Below are 25,323 nucleotides of genomic sequence, written 5' to 3'. Positions count from 1 at the left end.
GATACATCCACCCCCAACCAGAGACACATTACACTCTCCCTGCACAGGGACAGCACTGCACTGTCGGAGGGTCAGTACTGAGGGAGTGCTGCACTGTCGGAGGGTCAGTACTGAGGGAGTGCTGCACTGTCGGAGGGTCAGTACTGAGGGAGTGCTGCACTGTCGGAGGGTCAGTACTGAGGGAGTGCTGCACTGTCGGAGGGTCAGTACTGAGGGAGTGCTGCACTGTCGGAGGGTCGGTACTGAGGGAGTGCTGCACTGTCGGAGGGTCGGTACTGAGGGAGTGCTGCACTGTCGGAGGGTCAGTACTGAGGGAGTGCCGCACTGTCGGAGGGTCAGTACTGAGGGAGCGCTGCACTGTCGGAGAGTCAGTACTGAGGGAGTGCTGCACTGTCGGAGGGTCAGTACTGAGGGAGCATTTGATTTTCCACGTCCTTACCTGACTCCATCTTTGATCCAGGCAACCTGTGGGACAGGGTTTGAGCTCCCGATATGACAGGTCAAAGTGATTGTTTCACCTTGGTGAACAGTCTCAACAGAACTCGTCATCTTCATATCGATTGGAGCAACTGAAAGATCGATAAATAGATCAACTGTATCGAGAGAGCCATCATTCAGCCCCATCTGGTACTCTCCGCTTGACCTTATCTGTGTGTCTGTGTCAGCTCCTGTACAGTCTGTGTGTGTGTCTCAGTGTCAGCTCCTGTACAGTCCGTGTGTGTGTGTCTCAGTGTCAGCTCCTGTACAGTCCGTGTGTGTGTCTCAGTGTCAGCTCCTGTACAGTCCGTGTGTGTGTCTCAGTGTCAGCTCCTGTACAGTCCGTGTGTGTGTCTCAGTGTCAGTTCCTGTACGGTCCGTGTGTGTGTCTCAGTGTCAGCTCCTGTACAGTCCGTGTGTGTGTCTCAGTGTCAGCTCCTGTACGGTCCGTGTGTGTGTGTCTCCGTGTCAGCTCCTGTACGGTCCGTGTGTGTGTCACAGTGTCAGCTCCTGTACGGTCTGTGAATGTGTGTCTGTGTCAGCTCCTGTACAGTCTGTGTGTGTGTCTCAGTGACAGCTCCTGTACAGTCCGTGTGTGTGTGTCTCAGTGTCAGCTCCTGTACAGTCCGTGTGTGTGTCTCAGTGTCAGCTCCTGTACAGTCCGTGTGTGTGTCTCAGTGTCAGCTCCTGTACGGTCCGTGTGTGTGTCTCAGTGTCAGCTCCTGTACAGTCCGTGTGTGTGTCTCAGTGTCAGCTCCTGTACGGTCCGTGTGTGTGTGTCTCAGTGTCAGCTCCTGTACAGTCCGTGTGTGTGTCTCAGTGTCAGCTCCTGTACAGTCTGTGTGTGTGTCTCAGTGTCAGCTCCTGTACAGTCCGTGTGTGTGTCTCAGTGTCAGCTCCTGTACAGTCCGTGTGCGTGTGTCTCAGTGTCAGCTCCTGTATGGTCTGTGTGTGTGTCTCAGTGTCAGCTCCTGTACGGTCCGTGTGTGTGTCTCACTGTCAGTTCCTGTGCGGTCCGTGTGTGTGTCTTAGTGTCAGCTCCTGTACGGTCCGTGTGTGTGTCACAGTGTCAGCTCCTGTACGGTCTGTGAATGTGAGTCTGTGTCAGCTCCTGTACAGTCTGTGTGTGTGTCTCAGTGTCAGCTCCTGTACAGTCCGTGTGTATGTGTCTCAGTGTCAGCTCCTGTACAGTCCGTGTGTGTGTCTCAGTGTCAGCCCCTGTACAGTCCGTGTGTGTGTCTCAGTGTCAGCTCCTGTACAGTCCGTGTGTGTGTGTCTCAGTGTCAGCTCCTGTAAAGTCCGTGTGTGTGTCTCAGTGTCAGCTCCTGTACAGTCCGTGTGTGTGTGTCTCAGTGTCAGCTCCTGTACGGTCCGTGTGTGTGTCTCAGTGTCAGCTCCTGTACAGTCCGTGTGTGTGTCTCAGTGTCAGCTCCTGTACAGTTCGTGTGTGTGTCTCAGTGTCAGCTCCTGTACAGTCCGTGTGTGTGTGTCTCAGTGTCAGCTCCTGTACGGTCCGTGTGTGTGTCTCAGTGTCAGCTCCTGTACAGTCCGTGTGTGTGTCTCAGTGTCAGCTCCTGTACGGTCCGTGTGTGTGTGTCTCAGTGTCAGCTCCTGTACAGTCCGTGTGTGTGTCTCAGTGTCAGCTCCTGTACAGTCCGTGTGTGTGTCTCAGTGTCAGCTCCTGTACAGTCCGTGTGTGTGTCTCAGTGTCAGCTCCTGTACGGTCTGTGTGTGTGTCTCAGTGTCAGCTCCTGTACTGTCTGTGTGTGTGTGTCTCAGTGTCAGCTCCTGTACTGTCTGCGTGTGTGTGTCTCAGTGTCAGCTCCTGTACTGTCTGTGTGTGTGTCTCAGTGTCAGCTCCTGTACAGTCCGTGTGTGTGTGTCTCAGTGTCAGCTCCTGTACGGTCTGTGTGTGTGTGTCTCAGTGTCAGCTCCTGTACTGTCTGTGTGTGTGTGTCTCAGTGTCAGCTCCTGTACAGTCCGTGTGTGCGTGTGTCTCAGTGTCAGCTCCTGTACAGTCCGTGTGTGTGTGTCTCAGTGTCAGGTCCTGTACGGTCCGTGTGTGTCTCAGTGTCAGCTCCTGTACAGTCCGTGTGTGTGTCTCAGTGTCAGCTCCTGTACGGTCCGTGTGTGTGTCTCAGTGTCAGCTCCTGTACAGTCTGTGTGTGTGTCTCAGTGTCAGCTCCTGTACGGTCCGTGTGTGTGTCTCAGTGTCAGCTCCTGTACGGTCTGTGTGTGTGTCTCAGTGTCAGCTCCTGTACGGTCCGTGTGTGTGTCTCAGTGTCAGCTCCTGTACGGTCCGTGTGTGTGTGTCTCAGTGTCAGCTCCTGTACAGTCCGTGTGTGTGTCTCAGTGTCAGCTCCTGTACAGTCCGTGTGTGTGTCTCAGTGTCAGCTCCCGTACAGTCCGTGTGTGTGTCTCAGTGTCAGCTCCTGTACGGTCTGTGTGTGTGTCTCAGTGTTAGCTCCTGTACTGTCTGTGTGTGTGTGTCTCAGTGTCAGCTCCTGTACTGTCTGCGTGTGTGTGTCTCAGTGTCAGTTCCTGTACTGTCTGTGTGTGTGTCTCAGTGTCAGCTCCTGTACAGTCCGTGTGTGTGTGTCTCAGTGTCAGCTCCTGTACGGTCTGTGTGTGTGTGTCTCAGTGTCAGCTCCTGTACTGTCTGTGTGTGTGTGTCTCAGTGTCAGCTCCTGTACAGTCCGTGTGTGTGTGTGTCTCAGTGTCAGCTCCTGTACAGTCCGTGTGTGTGTGTCTCAGTGTCAGGTCCTGTACGGTCCGTGTGTGTGTCTCAGTGTCAGCTCCTGTACGGTCCGTGTGTGTGTCTCAGTGTCAGCTCCTGTACAGTCTGTGTGTGTGTCTCAGTGTCAGCTCCTGTACAGTCTGTGTGTGTGTCTCAGTGTCAGCTCCTGTACGGTCCGTGTGTGTGTGTCTCAGTGTCAGCTCCTGTACAGTCCGTGTGTCTGTGTCTCAGTGTCAGCTCCTGTACGGTCCGTGTGTCTGTGTCTCAGTGTTAGCTCCTGTACAGTCCGTGTGTGTGTCTCAGTGTCAGCTCCTGTACAGTCCGTGTGTCTGTGTCTCAGTGTCAGCTCCTGATGTTACTTACACTGCACCCAGAATCTGATGACAGCTGTTAATGGGCTGAGTGTGGCCTCATTACTTGCACTGCACTTGTAGTTAACCTGGTTATCACTGGGGACAGTAGTGATGGTTAACTCGGAGGACGCTAGTTTTCCGGTACTCTTATACACTCCTCTTGGCACAGGTTTCGAACCCTGGAGAGAAGGAAAGGTAATTTAAAGCAAGTCTGCCATTTTAAACCGTGTGCACAGTCCCTTCGGCCTGGGACATGAGTTAATAAAACTGGGAGGATTATAGAACAGTCTGAATCGGTTGTGAAATGTCGCACAGGCTCCCGGATATTCAGAGATGTTTGAAGAATAAAGTGAAGGAAGGTCCTGTGCAAGGGTTACACATCACGGCAACCTCCCAGCCAGAGGCACGTGTCCCATTCTGGGTGGGTCACACTTTGGGAAAGATGTCGGGGTCTTGGAGAGGGAGGCTGGGGGGGTAGATTTACTGGGACCGGTCCCCAGGGGATGAGGGACTTCAGTCCGTGTGGAGAGACTGGGAGAAGCCGGGATCGTTCTCCTCGGAGCGGAGAAGGTTAAGGGGGAGATTGAATCAGGACGTTCAACATCAGGAGGGGGTTTGCATAGAGTCGATGAGGAGAAAGTGTTTCCCAGTGGGCAGGAGGGTCGGTAACCAGAGGGACACAGATTGAAGAGGATCGGGGATAAGAACCAGAGGGGGGAGATGAGGAGGATTTTGTTTTACACACAGCGAGTTGTTGTGATCTGGAAGGTTCTGCCTGAAAGGGCGGTGGAAGCAGATTCAATAGGAACTTTCACAAGGGGGAAATTGGAGAAATACTCGAAGGGGAAAAATTTACAGGTCTCTGGGGGACAGAGCAGGAGGGGGAGAGTGAGGGCTAATTGGGTAGATCTGTCAAAGAGCCAGGATAGATATGCTGGGCGGAATGGCCTCCTCCTGTGCTGTGGGAGGTGATGTGGGTGAGGACGGTGTGCAGGGTCGGGGGAGAGGTCCCGAATCAGGATGGTATAAATGCAGCTTTTACCTTTTTCCAGGTCAATCGAGCTGGTGGGTTCCCCCCGCTGACAAAGCAGGACAGGGTGACCTGGGCCCCAGTCTGGAAACGGACACTCTGAGGGGGGCCCAGGATCCAGATCCTCTCGGGCGGGTCTAATGGAGCCAAAGAGCAAAGGACCAACATCAGCAACAACTCCGTCTCTCACGGGTCAGCCACACAGGCCGAGGTCAATTCCTCCCCCTCCTCCTCGCCTCTCCCAATGATTCCTGTCTGCTTCACATCTTCCTGCAATTCTCAGTGATGTGAAGGCCCGGGGCCCAGGTGTAATACAGCCCAGTTCCTCTAAATTCCAGTCATCCACCTCCTCACGGTGAACTTTGAGCCTGGCCTCGGGCCTGCGCACAATGAACTTTGAACCCTGGCCTCGGGCCTGCTCACGGTTAACTTTGACCCTGGCCTCGGGCCTGCTCACGGTGAACTTTCACCCTGGCCTCGGGCCTGCTCATGGCGAACTTTGAGCCTGGCCTCGGGCCTGCGCACAATGAACTTTGAACCCTGGCCTCGGGCCTGCTCACGGTGAACTTTGATCCTGGCCTCGGGCCTGCTCACGGTGAAATTTGAACCCTGGCCTCGGGCCTGCTCACAGTGAACTTTGACCCTGGCCATGTGCCTGCTCACGGTGAACTTTGACCCTGGCCATGTGCCTGCTCACGATGAACTTTGAGCCTGGACTCAGGCCTGCTCACGATGAACTTTGACCCTGGCCTCGTGCCTGCTCACGGTGAACTTTGAACCCTGGCCTCGGGCCTATTCACAGTGAACTTTGAGCCTGGCCTTGGGCCTGCTCACGGTGAACTTTGAACCCTGGCCTCGGGCCTGCTCACGGTGAACTTTGACCCTGGCCTCGGGCCTGCTCACGGCGAACTTTGAGCCTGGCCTCGGGCCTGCTCACGGTGAACTTTGACCCTGGTCTCGTGCCTCCCATGAACTTTGACCCTGGGCTCAGGCCTCTCGTACTCACAGTTAACTTTAAGGACTATGCTGGCACTCCTGGTCATGAAGACAGCCTCGTTGACCGCCTCACACACGATGATCATCCCGTTGTCCTGCCGACTGGTGGTCACCGTGACATTGGAAATGGTGCTGACTCCAAGACTGGTCTGGGGGAACGAAAGTCACTAAGGTCAGCGAGACTGGCCAGATTCATCCTAACAACAGTATCCATGGAAACATGTTTACCGCAAGGGAGTGGGGCCGGAATCTTCTAGCATTAACTTCACGTTTACTCAGTCAAAGAAATTACAAAAACAAATACATTTAAACTCGTACTGAGGGAGTGCTGCACTGTCAGAGGGTCAGTACTGAGGGAGTGCTGCACTGTCGGAGGGTCAGTACTGAGGGAGCACTGCACTGTCGGAGGGTCAGTACTGAGGGAGTGCCGCACTGTCGTAGGGTCAGTACTGAGGGAGTACCGCACTGTCGGAGGGTCAGTACTGAGGGAGTGCCGCACTGTCGGAGGGTCAGTACTGAGGGAGTGCCGCACTGTCGGAGGGTCAGTACTGAGGGAGTGCCGCACTGTCGGAGGGTCAGTACTGAGGGAGTGCCGCACTGTCGGAGGGTCAGTACTGAGGGAGTGCCGCACTGTCGGAGGGTCAGTACTGAGGGAGTGCCGCACTGTCGGAGGGTCAGTACTGAGGGAGTGCCGCACTGTCGGAGGGTCAGCACTGAGGGAGTGCCGCACTGTCGGAGGGTCAGTACTGAGGGAGTGCCGCACTGTCGGAGGGTCAGTACTGAGGGAGTGCCGCACTGTCGGAGGGTCAGTACTGAGGGAGTGCCGCACTGTCGGAGGGTCAGTACTGAGGGAGTGCCGCACTGTCGGAGGGTCAGTACTGAGGGAGTGCCGCACTGTCGGAGGGTCAGTACTGAGGGAGTGCCGCACTGTCGGAGGGTCAGTACTGAGGGAGTGCCGCACTGCCGGAGGGTCAGTGCTGAGGGAGTGCCGCACTGTCGGAGGGTCAGTACTGAGGGAGTGCCGCACTGCCGGAGGGTCAGTGCTGAGGGAGTGCCGCACCGTCGGAGGGTCAGTGCTGAGGGAATGCCGCACTGTCGGAGGGTCAGTACTGAGGGAGTGCCGCACTGTCGGAGGGTCAGTACTGAGGGAGTGCCGCACTGTCGGAGGGTCAGTACTGAGGGAGTGCCGCACTGTCGGAGGGTCAGTACTGAGGGAATGCCGCACTGTCGGAGGGTCAGTGCTGAGGGAGTGCCGCACTGTCGGAGGGTCAGTACTGAGGGAGTGCCGCACTGTCGGAGGGTCAGTACTGAGGGAGTGCCGCACTGTCGGAGGGTCAGTACTGAGGGAGTGCCGCACTGTCGGAGGGTCAGTACTGAGGGAGTGCCGCACTGTCTTTCAGATGAGACATTAAACCGAGGTCCCCGTCTGCCCTCTCGGGCGGGTGTGAAAGATCCCACGGCCACTATTTGGAAGAAGAGCAGGGGGGGGAAGTTCTCCCCGGTGTCCCTGGGGCCGATATTTATCCCTCAACCAACATCACTAAAAGTACAGACGATCTGGGTCATAATCCCCTCGCTCGCTGTTTGTGGGATCTTGCTGTGCACAAATTGGCTGCCACGTTTCACATGTGACCGATCAGTATGACACGGGGTAGCAGCACGACCACCCAGGATGTCAGTATCTCGGTCTCAGGACACGGCCCAGGCTGGAAGGGCTTGCCCAATGCGCCTGTGGTCACTCAGTGTCACGGGCAGCCTGGGCCAGGAGTCACGTGCAGGCTATACCCAGGCAGCATCGCTAACGGGAGTCACCCAGAGCTCACACTCACTGCACACTGACACTCCCACCGAGGTTCGCCTGTCGCGGTCACACTTACCCGGCTGTAGGTCACCTCAGTAACGTTGAGCTCCTTGCCTGCTGCCCACCATCGGATGTGTGCTGGTGGGTTGCTGGAACTTGTGCTACACGACAGGGAAATCACTTCACCTTCAGCTGCTCGGGACTTTCCAAAAATCGTCACACGTGTTGGAGCATCTGAAAAACAGCAGGAGGAGGGTCAGAGACAAAGCAACACACGCTGTACCCCCGGGAGAGTAAGTGTGTGTGGGACCCGTACCCCAGTGAGAGTCAGTGTGTGTGGGACCCGTAACCCAGTGAGAGTCAGTGTGTGTGGGACCCGTACCCCAGTGAGAGTCGGTGTGTGTGGGACCCGTACCCCAGTGAGAGTCAGTGTGTGTGGGACCCGTACCCCAGTGAGAGTCAGTGTGTGTGGGACCCGCACTCCAGTGAGAGTCAGTGTGTTTGGGTCCCGTACACCAGTGAGAGTCAGTGTGTGTGGGACCCGTACCCCAGTGAGAGTCAGTGTGTGTGGGACCCGCACTCCAGTGAGAGTCAGTGTGTTTGGGTCCCGTACACCAGTGAGAGTCAGTGTGTGTGGGACCCGTACCCCAGTGAGAGTCAGTGTGTGTGGGACCCGTACCCCACTGAGAGTCAGTGTGTGTGGGACCCGTACCCCAGTGAGAGTCAGTGTGTGTGGGACCCGTACCCCAGTGAGAGTCAGTATGTGTGGGACCCGTACCCCAGTGAGAGTCAGTGTGTGTGGGACCCGTACCACAGTGAGAGTCAGTGTGTGTGGGACCCGTACCCCAGTGAGAGTCGGTGTGTGTGTGTGGGACCCGGACCCCAGTGAGAGTCAGCGTGTGATGTGATGTAGAGACACTATGTTCAGACTCACAGACAACATGCAGGATGATGACAGCCCTCAGTGGATTCGCTGTGACCTGATTCAGTGCCTCACACATCAGTTTCATCCCATCGTCCTGAGGCTTAGTCATATATGTGAGCAAACTGCGAGATGACCTTGTTGCTTCATCAGTCTCCCAATTCTTGGATAGCACCACATCACCCTCGAGGAGCAGAGAGAAGAGAGAATGTGAAAGTACAGGGTAATGTCAACAGTGCGAAGTCAATCACATCACTCACAACACAACACTGCAGCTCCAACCATGGGGGCTCATCACACGACCAAGGACTTGGAGACATCACCGGGCAAACACTCCCCAGAGCACTGGCTGGGTCAGTGCTGAGGGAGTGCTGCACTGTCGGAGGGTCAGTACTGAGGGAGTGCTGCACTGTCGGAGGGTCAGTACTGAGGGAGCGCCGCACTGTCTGAGGGTCAGTACTGAGGGAGTGCCGCACTGTCGGAGGGTCAGTACTGAGGGAGCGCCGCACTGTCGGAGGGTCAGTACTGAGGGAGCGCCGCACTGTCGGAGGGTCAGTACTGAGGGTGTGCCGCACTGTCGGAGGGTCAGTACTGAGGGAGTACCGCACTGTCTGAGGGTCAGTACTGAGGGAGCGCCGCACTGTCTAAGGGTCAGTACTGAGGGAGTGCCGCACTGTCGGAGGGTCAGTACTGAGGGAGCGCCGCACTGTCGGAGGGTCAGTACTGAGGGTGTGCCGCACTGTCGGAGGGTCAGTGCTGAGGGAGTGCCGCACTGTCGGAGGGTCAGTGCTGAGGGAGTGCCGCACTGTCGGAGGGTCAGTACTGAGGGAGTGCCGCACTGTCGGAGGCTCAGTACTGAGGGAGTGCCGCACTGTCGGAGGGTAGTACTGAGGCAGTGCCGCACTGTCGGAGGGTCAGTACTGAGGGAGCGCCGCACTGTCGGAGGATCAGTACTGAGGGAGTGCCGCACTGTCGGAGGGTCAGTACTGAGGGAGCGCCGCACTGTCGGAGGGTCAGTACCGAGGGAGCGCCGCACTGTCGGAGGGTCAGTACCGAGGGAGCGCCGCACTGTCGGAGGGTCAGTACTGAGGGAGTGCTGCACTGTCGGAGGGTCAGTGCTGAGGGAGTGCCGCACTGTCAGAGGGTCAGTACTGAGGGAGTGCCGCACTGTCAGAGGGTCAGTACTGAGGGAGTGCTGCACTGTCGGAGGGTCAGTACTGAGGGAGTGCCGCACTGTGGGAGGGTCAGTACTGAGGGAGTGCCGCACTGTCGGAGGGTCAGTACTGAGGGAGTGCCGCACTGTCGGAGGGTCAGTACTGCGGGAGTGCCGCACTGTCGGAGGGTCAGTACTGAGGGAGTGCTGCACTGTCGGAGGGTCAGTACTGAGGGAGTGCCGCACTGTCGGAGGGTCAGTACTGAGGGAGTGCTGCACTGTCGGAGGGTCAGTACTGAGGGAGTGCCGCACTGTCGGAGGGTCAGTACTGAGGGAGTGCTGCACTGTCGGAGGGTCAGTACTGAGGGAGTGCCGCACTGTCGGAGGGTCAGTACTGAGGGAGTGCTGCACTGTCGGAGGGTCAGTACTGAGGGAGTGCTGCACTGTCGGAGGTGCCATTTTCAGATTGAGTATTTTAATTATGTCAACCTTCTAGCTGATGAGTTTTTAAAAGTCTAGATTTCTCCCAAGATCCTCGACTTCATTTACCCCCCAAAGACATCCCACTGACCTGCCCTGTGATTGGCTGTGGACCTGCCCTGTGATTGGCTGTGGACCTGCCCTGTGATTGGCTGTGGACCTGCCCTGTGATTGGCTGTGGACCTGCCTTGTGATTGGCTGTGGACCTGCCCTGTGAGTGATTGGCTGTGGACTTGCCCTGTGATTGGCTGTGGATCTCACCTTGAGCCACTGCAGCATAGCCAATGGGTTTCCTCCAGTTGAGGTACAAACCAATTGAAGAGCGACTCCGGCTTTGACCTGACTCTGACTCAAACCTTCGATCTTGGGCATCTCTGGTGGGTCTGAAATCAAAGTGATGAGGCCAGGGTCAGTCATCGACAAAGGCGCTACCAAAATGCAGCTTTCCTGCTGATGGGCCTGAGTAGCCAGCTCTCCTGCAGTGAGGGGCTGTCAGGGAACCGTCCAAACTTACACAAAATGTTCATCCTGAAGGCAGTGGTACGTGGCTGAGAGAGAGCAGGGTTCCAGGCTGCACAAATGAGATCCTTCCCATGGTCCGAGCTCCCTGGAGTCACCCTGAACAGGCACACAATCCAAAACAAGGCAGTCAACGTCCAAAACATCAGCCCCAGAACATCACCCCCCAAAACATCACCCCCAAAACATCACCCCCAAAACATCACCCCCCAAAACATCACCCCGAAAACATCACCCCCAGAACATCACCCCCAAAACATCACCCCCAGAACATCACCCCCAAAACATCACCCCCAAAACATCACCCCCAAAACATCACCCCCAGAACATCACCCCCAAAACATCACCCCCCAAAACATCACCCCCAAAACATCACCCCCAAAACATCACCCCCAAAACATCACACCCAAAACATCACCCCCCCAAAACATCACCCCCCAAAACATCACCCCCCAAAACATCACCCCCAAAACATCACCCCCAAAACATCACACCCAAAACATCACCCCCCAAAACATCACCCCCAAAACATCACCCCCCCAAAACATCACCCCCCATCACCCCCCAAAACATCACCCCCCAAAACATCACCCCCCAAAACATCCCCCCCAAAACATCACCCCCCAAAAACATCACACCCAAAACATCACCCCCAAAACATCACCCCCCAAAACATCACCCCCCAAAAACATCACACCCAAAACATCACCCCCCAAAACATCACCCCCCAAAACATCACCCCCCCCAAAACATCACCCCCCCAAAACATCACCCCCAAAACATCACCCCCCCAAAACATCACCCCCCAAAAACATCACACCCAAAACATCACCCCCAAAACATCACCCCCCAAAAACATCACACCCAAAACATCACCCCCTCCAAAACATCACACCCCCAAAACATCACCCCCAAAACATCACCCCCCAAAACATCACCCACGAAACATCACCCCCAAAACATCACCCCCAAAACATCACCCTGCAAAACATCACCCCCCCCCAAAACATCACCCCCAAAACATCACCCCCAAAACATCAACCTCAAAACATCACCCCCAAAACATCACCCCCCCCAAAACATCACCCCCCCAAAACATCACCCGCAAAACATCACCCCCAAACTGAAATCAGTATCTAACCCCGTGCTGTACCTGTCCTGGGAGTGTTTGATGGGGACAGTGTAGAGGGAGCTTTACTCTGTATCTAACCCCGTGCTGTACCTGTCCTGGGAGTGTTTGATGGGGACAGTGTAGAGGGAGATTTACTCTGTATCTAACCCCGTGCTGTACCTGTCCTGGGAGTGTTTGATGGGGACAGTGTAGAGGGAGCTTTACTCTGTATCTAACCCCGTGCTGTACCTGTCCTGGGAGTGTTTGATAGGGACAGTGTAGAGGGAGCTTTACTCTGTATCTAACCCTGTGCTGTACCTGTCCTGGGAGTGTTTGATGGGGACGGTGTAGATGGAGCTTTACTCTGTATCTAACCCTGTGCTGTACCTGTCCTGGGAGTGTTTGATGGGGACAGTGTAGAGGGAGCTTTACTCTGTATCTAACCCCGTGCTGTACCTGTCCTGGGAGTGTTTGATAGGGACAGTGTAGAGGGAGCTTTACTCTGTATCTAACCCTGTGCTGTACCTGTCCTGGGAGTGTTTGATGGGGACGGTGTAGATGGAGCTTTACTCTGTATCTAACCCTGTGCTGTACCTGTCCTGGGAGTGTTTGATGGGGACGGTGTAGATGGAGCTTTACTCTGTATCTAACCCCGTGCTGTACCTGTCCTGGGAGTGTTTGATGGGGACAGTTTTCAGGCGGGATCTGCACTGACCTGATGACTGACACGGTGCTGAATAGTTTTGGTTTCGAACCAGGAATCACTGTGGTCTCTGATCGGGAAAGTTCCAAACCACCTGACCATGAAAACAAATATGTTGCAGGTTAGAGCGGGACTGTGAACATCGACACCCCAGTGAGAGTCAGTGTGTGTGGGACCCGTACCCCAGTGAGAGTCAGTGTGTGTGGGACCCGTACCCCAGTGAGAGTCAGTGTGTGTGGGACCCGTACCCCAGTGAGAGTCAGTGCGTGTGGGACCCGTACCCCAGTGAGAGTCAGTGCGTGTGGGACCCGTACCCCAGTGAGAGTCAGTGCGTGTGGGACCCGTACCCCAGTGAGAGTCAGTGTGTGTGGGACCCGTACCCCAGTGAGAGTCAGTGTGTGTGGGACCCGTACCCCAGTGAGAGTCAGTGTGTGTGGGACCCGTACCCCAGTGATAGTCAGTGTGTGTGGGACCCGTACCCCAGTGAGAGTCAGTGTGTGTGGGACCCGTACCCCAGTGAGAGTCAGTGTGCGTGGGACCCGTGCCCCAGTGAGAGTCAGTGTGTGTGGACCCGTACCCCAGTGAGGGTCAGTGTGTGTGGGACCCGTACCCCAGTGAGGGTCAGTGTGTGTGGGACCCGTACCCCAGTGAGAGTCAGTGTATGTGGGACCCGTACCCCAGTGAGAGTCAGTGTGTGTGGGACCCTTACCCCAGTGAGAGTCAGTGTGTGTGGGACCCGTACCCCAGTGAGAGTCAGTGTGTGTGGGACCCGTACCCCAGTGAGAGTCAGTGTGTGTGGGACCCGTACCCCAGTGAGAGTCAGTGTGTGTGGGACCCGTATCCCAGTGAGAGACAGTGTGTGTGGGACCCGTACCCCAGTGATAGTCAGTGTGTGTGGGACCCGTACCCCAGTGAGAGTCAGTGTGTGTGGGACCCGTACCCCAGTGAGAGTCAGTGTGCGTGGGACCCGTGCCCCAGTGAGAGTCAGTGTGTGTGGACCCGTACCCCAGTGAGGGTCAGTGTGTGTGGGACCCGTACCCCAGTGAGGGTCAGTGTGTGTGGGACCCGTACCCCAGTGAGAGTCAGTGTATGTGGGACCCGTACCCCAGTGAGAGTCAGTGTGTGTGGGACCCTTACCCCAGTGAGAGTCAGTGTGTGTGGGACCCGTACCCCAGTGAGAGTCAGTGTGTGTGGGACCCGTACCCCAGTGAGAGTCAGTGTGTGTGGGACCCGTACCCCAGTGAGAGTCAGTGTATGTGGGACCCGTACCCCAGTGAGAGTCAGTGTGTGTGGGACCCTTACCCCAGTGAGAGTCAGTGTGTGTGGGACCCTTACCCCAGTGAGAGTCAGTGTGTGTGGGACCCTTACCCCAGTGAGAGTCAGTGTGTGGGGTATATACCGTGGTGAGGTTGTGAGTGGATCAGGCCGGGGGTATTTTTGGTGATTTTCACTGTCTCTCTCTGCTCTCAGTCTTGATGTACTTACCCTTTGTGAAGACTATGCTGGCCGCTGGTTTTGAATCTTTGACGTGACAGGTCAGTGAATATTCCTCTCCTGCGACCCAGGTCGGAGCTGTACCTATAAACACTTCCTGGATGATGGGAATCTTTGGTGGAACTGCCGCGGAATAGGAGACAGTTTTTACTAAGAGCAAACTAGTAGGACAGGTTATATACTGTGGCTGACTATCGAGCTACTTATATACTGAGCCCACCACTACTCCCACTCAGAATGGGGCAAATGATTTATCCTCCATGAACCTCTCCCCTCCCCGGATACCACAATGCTGTTCATTCAAACTCTGTTAATCTCGATTCTGACATTGAAACTGATTCTGTGTCATCAGCTATTTAAATAGACCCTGTTCCAATAGACCCCGTTCCGACAGACCCCGTTCCGACAGACCCTGCTCGCCGTTTCCATAGGCCCTGTTTCCTGTTTAAATAGACCCTGTTTGAATAGACCCTGTTTGCTGTTTAAATAGACCATGTTTAAATAGACCCTGTTTCCTGTTTAAATAGACCCTGTTTAAATAGACCCTGTTTGCTGTTTGAATAGACCCTGTTTCCTGTTTAAATAGACCCTGTTTCCTGTTTAAATAGACCCTGTTTGAATAGACCCTGTTTCCTGTTTGAATAGACCCTGTTTCCTGTTTAAATAGACCCTGTTTCCTGTTTAAATAGACCCTGTTTGAATAGACCCTGTTTCCTGTTTAAATAGACCCTGTTTGCTGTTTAAATAGACCCTGTTTCCTGTTTAAATAGACCCTGTTTGAATAGACCCTGTTTGCTGTTTGAATAGACCCTGTTTCCTGTTTAAATAGACCCTGTTTGCTGTTTGAATAGACCCTGTTTCCTGTTTAAATAGACCCTGTTTGCTGTTTGAATAGACCCTGTTTCCTGTTTAAATAGACCCTGTTTGCTGTTTGAATAGACCCTGTTTGCTGTTTGAATAGACCCTGTTTGCTGTTTGAATAGACCCTGTTTGCTGTTTGAATAGACCCTGTTTGCTGTTTGAATAGACCCTGTTTGCTGTTTAAATAGACCCTGTTTCCTGTTTCAATAGACCCTGTTTCCTGTTTCAATAGACCCTGTTTAAATAGACCCTGTTTAAATAGACCCTGTTTAAATAGACCCTGTTTCCTGTTTAAATAGACCCTGTTTAAATAGACCCTGTTTCCTGTTTAAATAGACCCTGTTTAAATAGACCCTGTTTCCTGTTTAAATAGACCCTGTTTGCTTTTTCAATAGACCCTGTTTAAATAGACCCTGTTTAAATAGACCCTGTTTCCTGTTTAAATAGACCCTGTTTCCTGTTTAAATAGACCCTGTTTGCTTTTTCAATAGACCCTGTTTAAATAGACCCTGTTTGCTTTTTCAATAGACCCTGTTTAAATAGACCCTGTTCCAATAGACCCTGTTTGCTGTTTAAATATACCCTGTTCCAATAGACCCTGTTTAAATAGACCCTGTTTCCTGTTTGAATAGACCCTGTTTTCTGTTTGAATAGACCCTGTTTCCTGTTTAAATAGACCCTGTTTAAATAGACCCTGTTTCCTGTTTAAATAGACCCTGTTTAAATAGACGCTATTTGCTGTTTAAATAGACCCTGTTTCCTGTTTAAGTAGACCCTGTTTAAATAGACCCTGTTTCCTGTTTAAATAGACCCTGTTTAAATAGACCCTGTTTCCTGTTTAAATAGACCCTGTTTGCTTTTTCAATGGACCCTGTTTAAATAGACCCTGTTCCAATAGACCCTGTTCCAATAGACCCTGTTTGCTGTTTAAATATACCCTGTTCCAATAGACCCTGTTTGCTGTTTAAATATACCCTGTTCCAATAGACCCTGTTTAAATAGACCCTGTTTCCTGTTTAAATAGACCCTGTTTAAATAGATCCTGTTTAAATAGACCCTGTTTAAATAGACCCTGTTTCCTGTTTAAATAGACCCTGTTTCCTGTTTAAATAGACCCTGTTTAAATAGACCCTGTTTCCTGTTTAAATAGACCCTGTTTCCTGTTTAAATAGACCCTGTTTGCTGTTTAAATAGACCCTGTTTCCTGTTTAAATAGACCCTGCTCTCTTGCCCACATGTCCGTCCTTGGCCTGCTGCATTGTTCCAGTGAAGCTCAACACAAACTGGAGGAACAGCACCTCATCTTCCGACTAGGCACTTTACAGCCTTCTGGACTGAATACTGAGTTCAACATCTTTAGATCTTGAACTCCCTCCTCCATCCCCACCCCCTTTCCGTTTCTTCCCCCTCCCTTTTGTTTTTTTCCAATAATTTATATAGATTTTTCTTTTCCCACCTATTTCCATTATTTTTAAATCTATACCTGTAATGCCCGGTCAGTCTTTCCACCCCACCCCCACTAGACCTGTACCTTGAGTGTCCTGCCATCCATTCTTAATTAGCACTTTTCTTAGACAATATCACCACCTTCAACACCTCTTTGTTCCTTTTGTCTGTGACATCTTTTGATTATCTCCACCTATCACTGCTTGCTTATCCCTACAACCACCCCACCCTCAACTTCTCTCTCCCCCTGCCCCCCACCTTAAACCAGCTTAAATTTCACCCCTCTCCTAATTTTACTCAGTTCTGCTGAAGGGTCATGTGGACACGAAAAGTCAACTCTTTTCTTCTCCGCCGATGCTGCCAGACCTGCTGAGTTTTTCCAGGTAATTCTGTTTTTGTTTTGGATTTCCAGCATCCGCAGTAGTTTTTTGTTTTTATCTATTTAAACAGGGTCTATTTAAACAGCAAACAGGGTTAATTTAAACAGGGTTTATTTAAACAGCAACAGGGTCTGTTTAAATTGACCCTGTCTGTTGTTTAAATAGACCCCATTCCCGGTTCCCGTAGACCCCGTTCCCGGTTCAAATAGCCCCTGTTTAAATAGACCCCGTTCGCTCTTTCAATGGGCCCCACGTATTGGTAACGTTACTGGACTCATGAGCCAGAATCCTGTGGGGACATGTCTTCACGTCCCACCATAACACCTGGAATTTCAACTTGTCTAATAAATCTGGAATGTCATGGTGGATCAGTGCTTGATGAGGAATGGAATTTTCTAGAAGGCAGCCACATTTGAAGCCCGTTCTAAAGCCGGCAGTGCTGCTGCTGTCATTGTCAGGCCGACTCCCCTCACTCTGCGATCAGGTACTCACTCAGGACATCGAGCCAGGCAGTCCGAGAGATAATCCCCGGAGACAGCTCGGACTGCCCCACTTGACACTGATAGGATGCATCGTCTCCCAGCTGCACGTTGTCTATCTGTAGGTTAAACACCCCTGACGAGGGTCAAAGTTCAGAGGTTAGGTAACAATGACCTGCTGAAATGTAGCAGACCAATTGGAAATACCGCAAGTTCTCCTGCAATGAGGGTCTTCACGTCAACCAAGTTGATCTAGGATGAAGTATTGGTGATATAGTGACACTGGGCTAGTCATCCAGAGTCCCAGGGTAATGCTCAGCGGACCCTGGTTCAAATCTCACCCTGGCAGCTGGTGGGATTTAATTTTAATTAATAAATCTGGAATATAAAACTAGTCTCAGTGACGGTGACGATGAAATCATCATCGATTGTTTGAAAAAACCCCTCTGATTCACTAATGCCCTTTAGGGAAGGAAATCTGCTGTCCTTACCCGGTCTGGCCTACACATGACTCCAGACCCACACAGCAATGCGGTTGAGTCTTAAATGCCCCTCTGAGATGGCCGGGTAAGGCACTCAGTTCAAGGGCAGTTAGAGATGGGGGCTTGCCAGTGACGGACATGGACAGGTTGAGCGAGTGGGCAAGGATCCGGCCAATGCAGTTTAATGTGGGACAATGTGAAGTTGTTCACTTTGACAGGAAGGATTAAAAAGCCGAGCGTTAGTTAAATGGAGACCGGCTGCAGAGTTCTGAGGTGCAGAGGGATCTGGGGGTTCTAGTACATGAGTCACAAAACGTTAGTTTGCAGGTCCAGCAGTAATGAAGAAGGTTAATGGAATTCTAACCTTTCATACAAGAGGGATTGAACATAAAAGTAAGGATGTTGTGCTTCAGTTATACAGGGCATTGGTCAGACTGCATCTCGAATACTGTGTGCAGTTTTGGTCTCCTTATTTAAGGAAGGATGTAAATGCATTGGAGGCTGTTCAGAGGAGGTTTACTAGATTGATCCCTGGAATGAGTGGGTTGTCTTATGAGGAAAGGTTGGACAGACTGGGCTTGTTTCCACTGGAGTTTAGAAGAGTGAGGGGTGATTTGATTGAAGTTTACATGATCCTGAACGGCCTTGACAAGGTGGATGTGGAAAGGACGTTTCCTCTTGTGGGTGAGTCTGGAACTAGGGGGGCACTGGTTTAAAATTAGGGGTCACCCTTTTAGGACAGAGATGAGGAGAGTTTTTTTCTCTCCGAGGGTTGTGGGACTGTGGAACTCTCTGCCTCAGAAGGTGGTGGGGACGGGGACACTGAATATTTTTAAGGCGGAGGCAGAGAGATTCTTGTTAGGCAAGAGAATCAAAGGTTATCGGGGGGTAGATGGGAATGTGGAACTCGAAACACAAACTGGTCAGCCATGATCTTATTGAATGGCGGAGCAGGCTCGAGGGGCCGAATGGCCTCCTCCTGCTCATTCTAACATATGCCCACATCACACAAAGGAATAAAGATAACAAAACTTCACACCTCAATCATGAACAGCATTCACCCTGGGACATAACAAGACATATATTCAGCAGAATCATATCAGATAAAGGGACTGAATGGCTTCCCCTTGTTCCTGTGTAACAAGCTCGAGGGGCTGAATGGGCCTCCTCCTGTTCCTGGGTAACAGGCTCGATGGGCTGAATGGGCCTCCTCCTGTTCCTGGGTAACAGGCTCGATGGGCTGAATGGGCCTCCTCCTGTTCCTGTGTAACAGGCTCGAGGGGGCTGAATGGGTCTCCTCCTGTTCCTGTGTAACAGGCTCGAGGGGGCTGAATGGGCCTCCTCCTGTTCCTGTGTAACAGGCTCGAGGAGGCTGAATGGGCCTCCTCCTGTTCCTGTGTAACAGGCTCGAGGGGGCTGAATGGCCTCCTCCTGTTCCTGTGTAACAGGCTCGAGGGGCTGAATGGGCCTCCTCCTGTTCCTGTGTAACAGGCAGCTCTGTCTGTGAGGCAGGGAGGAGGGTGATCAGTGACACTGGGTTTTCCTCATGGTCGGAATACTCGCCGCTCCCTACCTGCCAATGAGTTTCCGGTCACAGAATAACGGGGAAATCCCGGAAGGGTGCGGCCTGGTCCCAGCAACAATCCGTCCCTCACCCACTGCACCTGTCCTGAGAGAGCCTCCACCTCACACTCGATGATCGTCCCCTCACCCTCGACTGAAGTCCCGTTCTCGGGCTGCTTCCGAAAAACCTGTCTCATCCCAGACACTGCGGAACCGAAACAAAACTCTTCAGGAACAGGGAATGTGACATCAAACTTTACTCTGTATCTAACCCCGTGCTGTACCTGTCCTGGGGGTGTTTGATGGGGACGATGTAGAGGGAGCTTTACTCTGTATCTAACCCCGTGCTGTACCTGTCCTGGGAGTGTTTGATGGGGACAGTGTAGAGAGAGCTTTACTCTGTATCTAACCCCGTGCTGTACCTGTCCTGGGAGTGTTTGATGGGGACAGTGTAGAGGGAGCTTTACTCTGTATCTAACCCCGTGCTGTACCTGTCCTGGGAGTGTTTGATGGGGACAGTGTAGAGGGAGCTTTACTCTGTATCTAACCCCGTGCTGTACCTGTCCTGGGAGTGTTTGATGGGGACAGTGTAGAGGGAGCTTTACTCTGTATCTAACCCGTGCTGTACCTGTCCTGGGAGTGTTTGATGGGGACGGTGTAGAGGGAGCTTTACTCTGTATCTAACCCTGTGCTGTACCTGTCCTGGGAGTGTTTGATGGGGACAGTGTAGAGGGAGCTTTACTCTGTATCTAACCCTGTGCTGTACCTGTCCTGGGAGTGGTTTACACTCTGGGCTACTGATCACTCAGAGCTGGTGAAGGTTGGGATGCAGATACTTACCGCTGATGCACAGGAACAGTGCGGAATAGGTACAGAGGTTTATTGCAGTGTTCATCCTGTAATCCAGGCGTGCGTCGGAGTGCAAAGGTCAGTAACCGGGACTGTTCTGTGAAGAGATTGGATTTGAATTAAAATGAGGTGCCAATGCATCGTGGGAGGAGCTGAGGGCACCTGAGTGTCTGTCGACTGTTTCCCCACACCCCCAGCACCATCACCTCCTAGGTGCCGTGTGTGTGTTAGTGAAACCCCCACCCCTGCAGCCAGCCTGGAGTAGCCCCAGTCCCATTGGGCAGGTTAATACTGACGGTGAGTGATCATCACCAGCTTGTGTGGTGAGATCACCTCGAGTGTGTGATAACAGGAGTAAAGGAGAAATACCCTGAGACAGGAGCCAGTACAGCATTGAGGGAACTTATTATTCAGCTAAAAGTGGTGAATAAAGATGTGTAGGTGGGTGGGAGAGCGGCACCTGGAGACGAGGATCAGAAACCTCGAGTGGGTGGTCCAAGCAGAGTTCTGATGACCCCTGGTGAATCTAGGATATTTACAAATCTGCGGACATCCCCAAGCGAAACTGGGAGGATTCACTCTTCACTCTCTCCATTCACCGTCACTGATATCCTCATTAACCCGAGAGGATTCACTCTTCACTCTCTCCATTCACCATCACTGATATCCTCATTAACCCGAGAGGATTCACTCTTCACCCTTTCCATTCACCGTCACTGATATCCTCATTAACCCGAGAGGATTCACTCTTCACTCTCTCCATTCACCGTCATTGATATCCTCATTAACCCGAGAGGATTCACTCTTCACTCTCTCCATTCACCGTCATTGATATCCTCATTAACCCGAGAGGATTCACTCTTCACCCTCTCCATTCACCGTCACTGATATCCTCATTAACCCGAGAGGATTCACTCTTCACTCTCTCCATTCACCGTCATTGATATCCTCATTAACCCGAGAGGATTCACTCTTCACTCTCTCCATTCACCATCACTGATATCCTCATTAACACGAGAGGATTCATTCTTCACTCTCTCCATTCACCGTCACTGATATCCTCATTAACCCGAGAGGATTCACTCTTCACTCTCTCCATTCACCGTCACTGATACCCTCATTAACCCGAGAGGATTCACTCTTCACTCTCTCCATTCACCGTCATTGATATCCTCATTAACCCGAGAGGATTCACTCTTCACTCTCTCCATTCACCGTCATTGATATCCTCATTAACCCGAGAGGATTCACTCTTCACCCTCTCCATTCACCGTCACTGATATCCTCATTAACCCGAGAGGATTCACTCTTCACTCTCTCCATTCACCGTCATTGATATCCTCATTAACCCGAGAGGATTCACTCTTCACTCTCTCCATTCACCATCACTGATATCCTCATTAACACGAGAGGATTCATTCTTCACTCTCTCCATTCACCGTCACTGATATCCTCATTAACCCGAGAGGATTCACTCTTCACTCTCTCCATTCACCGTCACTGATATCCTCATTAACCCGAGAGGATTCACTCTTCACTCTCTCCTTTCACCGTCACTGATATCCTCATTAACCCGAGAGGATTCACTCTTCACTCTCTCCATTCACCGTCACTGATATCCTCATTAACCCGAGAGGATTCACTCTTCACTCTCTCCATTCACCGTCACTGATACCCTCATTAACCCGAGAGGATTCACTCTTCACTCTCTCCATTCACCGTCACTGATATCCTCATTAACCCGAGAGGATTCACTCTTCACTCTCTCCATTCACCGTCACTGATATCCTCATTAACCCGAGAGATTCACTCTTCACTCTCTCCATTCACCGTCATTGATATCCTCATTAACCCGAGAGGATTCACTCTTCACTCTCTCCATTCACCGTCACTGATATCCTCATTAACCCGAGAGATTCACTCTTCACTCTCTCCATTCACCGTCATTGATATCCTCATTAACCCGAGAGGATTCACTCTTCACTCTCTCCATTCACCGTCACTGATATCCTCATTAACATGAGAGGATTCACTCTTCACTCTCTCTCCATTCACCGTCACTGATATCCTCATTAACCCGAGAGGATTCACTCTTCACTCTCTCCATTCACTGTCACTAATATCCTCATTAACCCGAGAGGATTCACTCTTCACTCTCTCCATTCACCATCATTGATATCCTCATTAACCCGAGAGGATTCACTCTTCAATCTCTCCATTCACCGTCATTGATATCCTCATTAACCCGAGAGGATTCACTCTTTACTCTCTCCATTCACCGTCACTGATATCCTCATTAACCCGAGAGGATTCACTCTTCACTCTCTCCATTCACCATCACTGATATCCTCATTAACCCGAGAGGATTCACTCTTCACTCTCTCCATTCACCGTTACTGATATCCTCATTAACCCGAGAGGATTCACTCTTCACTCTCTCCATTCACCATCATTGATATCCTCATTAACCCGAGAGGATTCACTCTTCACTCTCTCCATTCACCATCATTGATATCCTCATTAACCCGAGAGGATTCACTCTTCACTCTCTCCATTCACCGTTACTGATACCCTCATTAACCCGAGAGGATTCACTCTTCACTCTCTCCATTCACCATCATTGATGTTAACGCTCTGGTTGAAAATGGCTGCGTGTGAAGGAAAAGCAGAAACCGTGGGTGTTGCTCCAAGACCAGCGAGGGAAGAACTTGCCTATTCCAACTTTGTACAAGTAAATGCGAGACTGTGTGAGGGTGGCGTGTGTGAGGGTGGCGTGTGTGAGGGTGGCGTGTGTGAGGGTGGCGTGTGTGAGGGTGGCGTGTGTGAGGGTGGCGTGTGTGAGGGTGGCGTGTGTGAGGGTGGCGTGTGTGAGGGTGGCGTGTGTGAGGGTGGCGTGTGTGAGGGTGGCGTGTGAGAGGGCGGCGTGTGAGAGTGTGGCGTGTGAGCGAGGGTGGTGTGTGTGTGTGTGTGTGTGTGTGAGGGTGGTTGTGTGTGTGTGTTTGTGTGAGGGTGGTTGTGTGTGTGTGTGTGTGAGGGTGGTTGTGTGTGTGTGTGTGTGTGAGGGTGGGTGTGTGTGTGTGTGTGTGTGTGAGGGTGGGTGTGTGTGTGTGTGTGTGAGGGTGGTTGTGTGTGTGTGTGTGTGAGGGTGTGTGTGTGTGTGTGTGTGTGTGTGAGGGTGGGTGTGTGTGTGTGTGTGTGTGAGGGTGGGCATGTGTGTGTGTGTGTGTGTGTGAGGGTGGGCATGTGTGTGTGTGTGTGTGTGTGAGGGTGGGTGTGTGTGTGTGTGTGTGTGAGGGTGGGTGTGTGTGTGTGTGTGTGTGTGTGTGTGAGGGTGGGTGGGTGTGTGTGTGTGTGTGTGTGTGAGGGTGGTTGTGTGTGTGAGGGTGTGTGTGTGTGTGTGTGTGTGAGGGTGGGTGTGTGTGTGTGTGTGAGGGTGGTTGTGTGTGTGAGGGTGGGTATGTGTGTGTGTGTGAGGGTGGGTGTGTGTGTGTGTGTGTGTGTGTGTGTGTGTGTGAGGGTGGGTGTGTGTGTGTGTGTGTGTGTGAGGGTGGTTGTGTGTGTGTGTGTGAGGGTGGGTGTGTGTGTGTGTGTGAGGGTGGTTGTGTGTGTGTGTGTGTGTGAGGGTGGGTGTGTGTGTGTGTGTGAGGGTGGGTGTGTGTGTGTGTGTGAGGGTGGTTGTGTGTGTGTGTGAGGGTGGGTGTGTGTGTGTGTGTGTGAGGGTGGGTGTGTGTGTGTGTGTGTGTGTGTGTGTGAGGGTGGGTGTGTGTGTGTGAGGGTGGGTGTGTGTGTGTGTGAGGATGTGTGTGTGTGTGAGGGTGGGTGTGTGTGTGTGTGTGTGTGAGGGTGGGTGTATGTGTGTGTGTGTGAGGGTGGGTGTGTGTGTGTGTGTGTGTGAGGGTGTGTGTGTGTGTAAGGGTGGGTGTGTGTGTGTAAGGGTGTGTGTGTGTGTGAGATTCTCTGAGTGATGTGAAACATCATTAGTGTTTTAATTTAAACGCCAGTATATTCATGTCCTGCCCACAACACCCACAGCCCCAGAAATTTCCAGAATGTCAGTTATGTGCCAACATTAATAATGAGTTAATTAAGTTTCCTCCTTGTTTGTTCTACGCACTGACCTGATGGAGCCCAAACTATCCCATCTCTTCTCCGGAACATTCTACCTCTCACTGGGATTCAGGGCACCCAGACACTTTCTAAATACCCTGTACCCTGCTGTTGCCCCTCAGTACCCAAGGGAATACCACCCTCAGCACCATGGACACACAGCCAGTCAAACCCCTTCCATCGCCCTGTCCTTCACTCTTTAGTATCCGCTGGGAAATTCCCACAGCTCCTGTTATATGTTCAAGTCACAATGTACGAACTCTGTAACTCATCTTCATTCCGCACCCCTTAAAACATCACCCGCCCCCCCGACAGGGAGCTAAAAGATCAGAGAAAAGGGGGAGTGAGGTGGGGTGGGGGTGGGGTGGGGGTGGAGTGGGGGTGGAGTGGAGGTGGGGTGGGGGTGAGGGTTGGGGGGTGTTCTCCCTGGTCTCCTGGGGCCAATATTTATCCCTCGCCCATCACTGAAAACAGCTGATCTGGGTCATTATCACATCACAGTTTGTGGGATCTTGCTGTGCGCAAATTGGCTGCTGTATTTCCTCCATTACAACAGTGACCTCACTTCCCAAAAAAAAATCCTTGATTGACTGTGAATCTTCAGGACGTCCTGAGGTGGGGACAGGCGCTAAAGAAATGCACGTCCTTTTCCCCTCTCCTTTCCATCGTCTGTCCCTCCATCCTTTCATCCCTCCATCTTCCTCCTCCACTTTCTCTCCTTGTATCTCTACCTCTCTCTCTCTCTCCTGCTCTCCCTCGTTCCCCCTCTCCTTCTCTCCCCCTTTCTTTACCCTTTCTATCTTTCCCTTTCTCTCTTATTCTTTCTCACGCTCTCTCTGTCCCTCTTCTCCCTCTTTCCCACGGCTCTCTCTCCCTCTGTCTCTCTACGGCCCCGTCTCTCTCTTTCCCTCTCGCTCCCTTTCTCTCGCTCTCTCTCTCTCCCTCCTCTTTTTCCCCCTCTCACTCTCCCTTTCTCTCCCCTCCCCATTTCTCACTCCCCCGTTCCATCTCTCTCACTTTTTCTTTCTCCTCCCTCTCTCTCTCTCTCTCTCTTCCTACCCTCTTCCCTCCGTCTCACCTACCTGTTGCTCGGTGTTGGCTTCCCAGGTCCTCAGTGACTCCCGTTCTGCTCTCGCTCTGCACAGTCTCTGGAACTGACGTCAAACACGCTCCCATCGCCTTATTCCTGTCCTGTCCTCAGTGGGAGTTTTCACATGATCCAGCTGTTCCCCTTCAGCTTTAATATCCTGGGGATTCATCATCCTGAAACAGTGAGAGACTGGGAAATGTTTGGATACTGATGCATCAGGCTGTCTTGGTGCATGTCCCGGTAAATGGAACGTTAGTCTTATCGCAATGCGGGGATGGGGTATAAAAGTC

At 52.3% G+C, this 25,323-nt stretch overlaps 1 protein-coding gene across 1 annotated transcript in view; it reads right to left on the bottom strand.

The window, feature by feature from the left end:
* nphs1 (NPHS1 adhesion molecule, nephrin) overlaps positions 1 to 25,119 on the bottom strand; it is a 79,780-nt gene extending 54,661 nt beyond the window's left edge. The window contains exons 1-13 of the mRNA XM_078536201.1: positions 25,026 to 25,119; positions 18,998 to 19,192; positions 16,937 to 17,078; positions 13,768 to 13,937; positions 12,295 to 12,376; positions 10,464 to 10,567; positions 10,211 to 10,332; positions 8,329 to 8,500; positions 7,471 to 7,628; positions 5,604 to 5,742; positions 4,610 to 4,734; positions 3,632 to 3,746; positions 440 to 569 (exon numbers count right to left, since the gene is read on the bottom strand). Coding sequence (XP_078392327.1) covers positions 440 to 569; positions 3,632 to 3,746; positions 4,610 to 4,734; positions 5,604 to 5,742; positions 7,471 to 7,628; positions 8,329 to 8,500; positions 10,211 to 10,332; positions 10,464 to 10,567; positions 12,295 to 12,376; positions 13,768 to 13,937; positions 16,937 to 17,078; positions 18,998 to 19,192; positions 25,026 to 25,119 — 1,748 coding nt within the window. The remainder of the gene's footprint in view (positions 1 to 439; positions 570 to 3,631; positions 3,747 to 4,609; positions 4,735 to 5,603; positions 5,743 to 7,470; positions 7,629 to 8,328; positions 8,501 to 10,210; positions 10,333 to 10,463; positions 10,568 to 12,294; positions 12,377 to 13,767; positions 13,938 to 16,936; positions 17,079 to 18,997; positions 19,193 to 25,025) is intronic.
* Positions 25,120 to 25,323: the final 204 nt, after the last annotated feature.

Source organism: Cetorhinus maximus, unplaced genomic scaffold (assembly GCF_964194155.1).
Source record: "Cetorhinus maximus unplaced genomic scaffold, sCetMax3.hap1.1 HAP1_SCAFFOLD_985, whole genome shotgun sequence".
NCBI classification, from domain to species: domain Eukaryota; kingdom Metazoa; phylum Chordata; class Chondrichthyes; order Lamniformes; family Cetorhinidae; genus Cetorhinus; species Cetorhinus maximus.
This window is presented reverse-complemented; position numbering and strand designations above follow the sequence as displayed.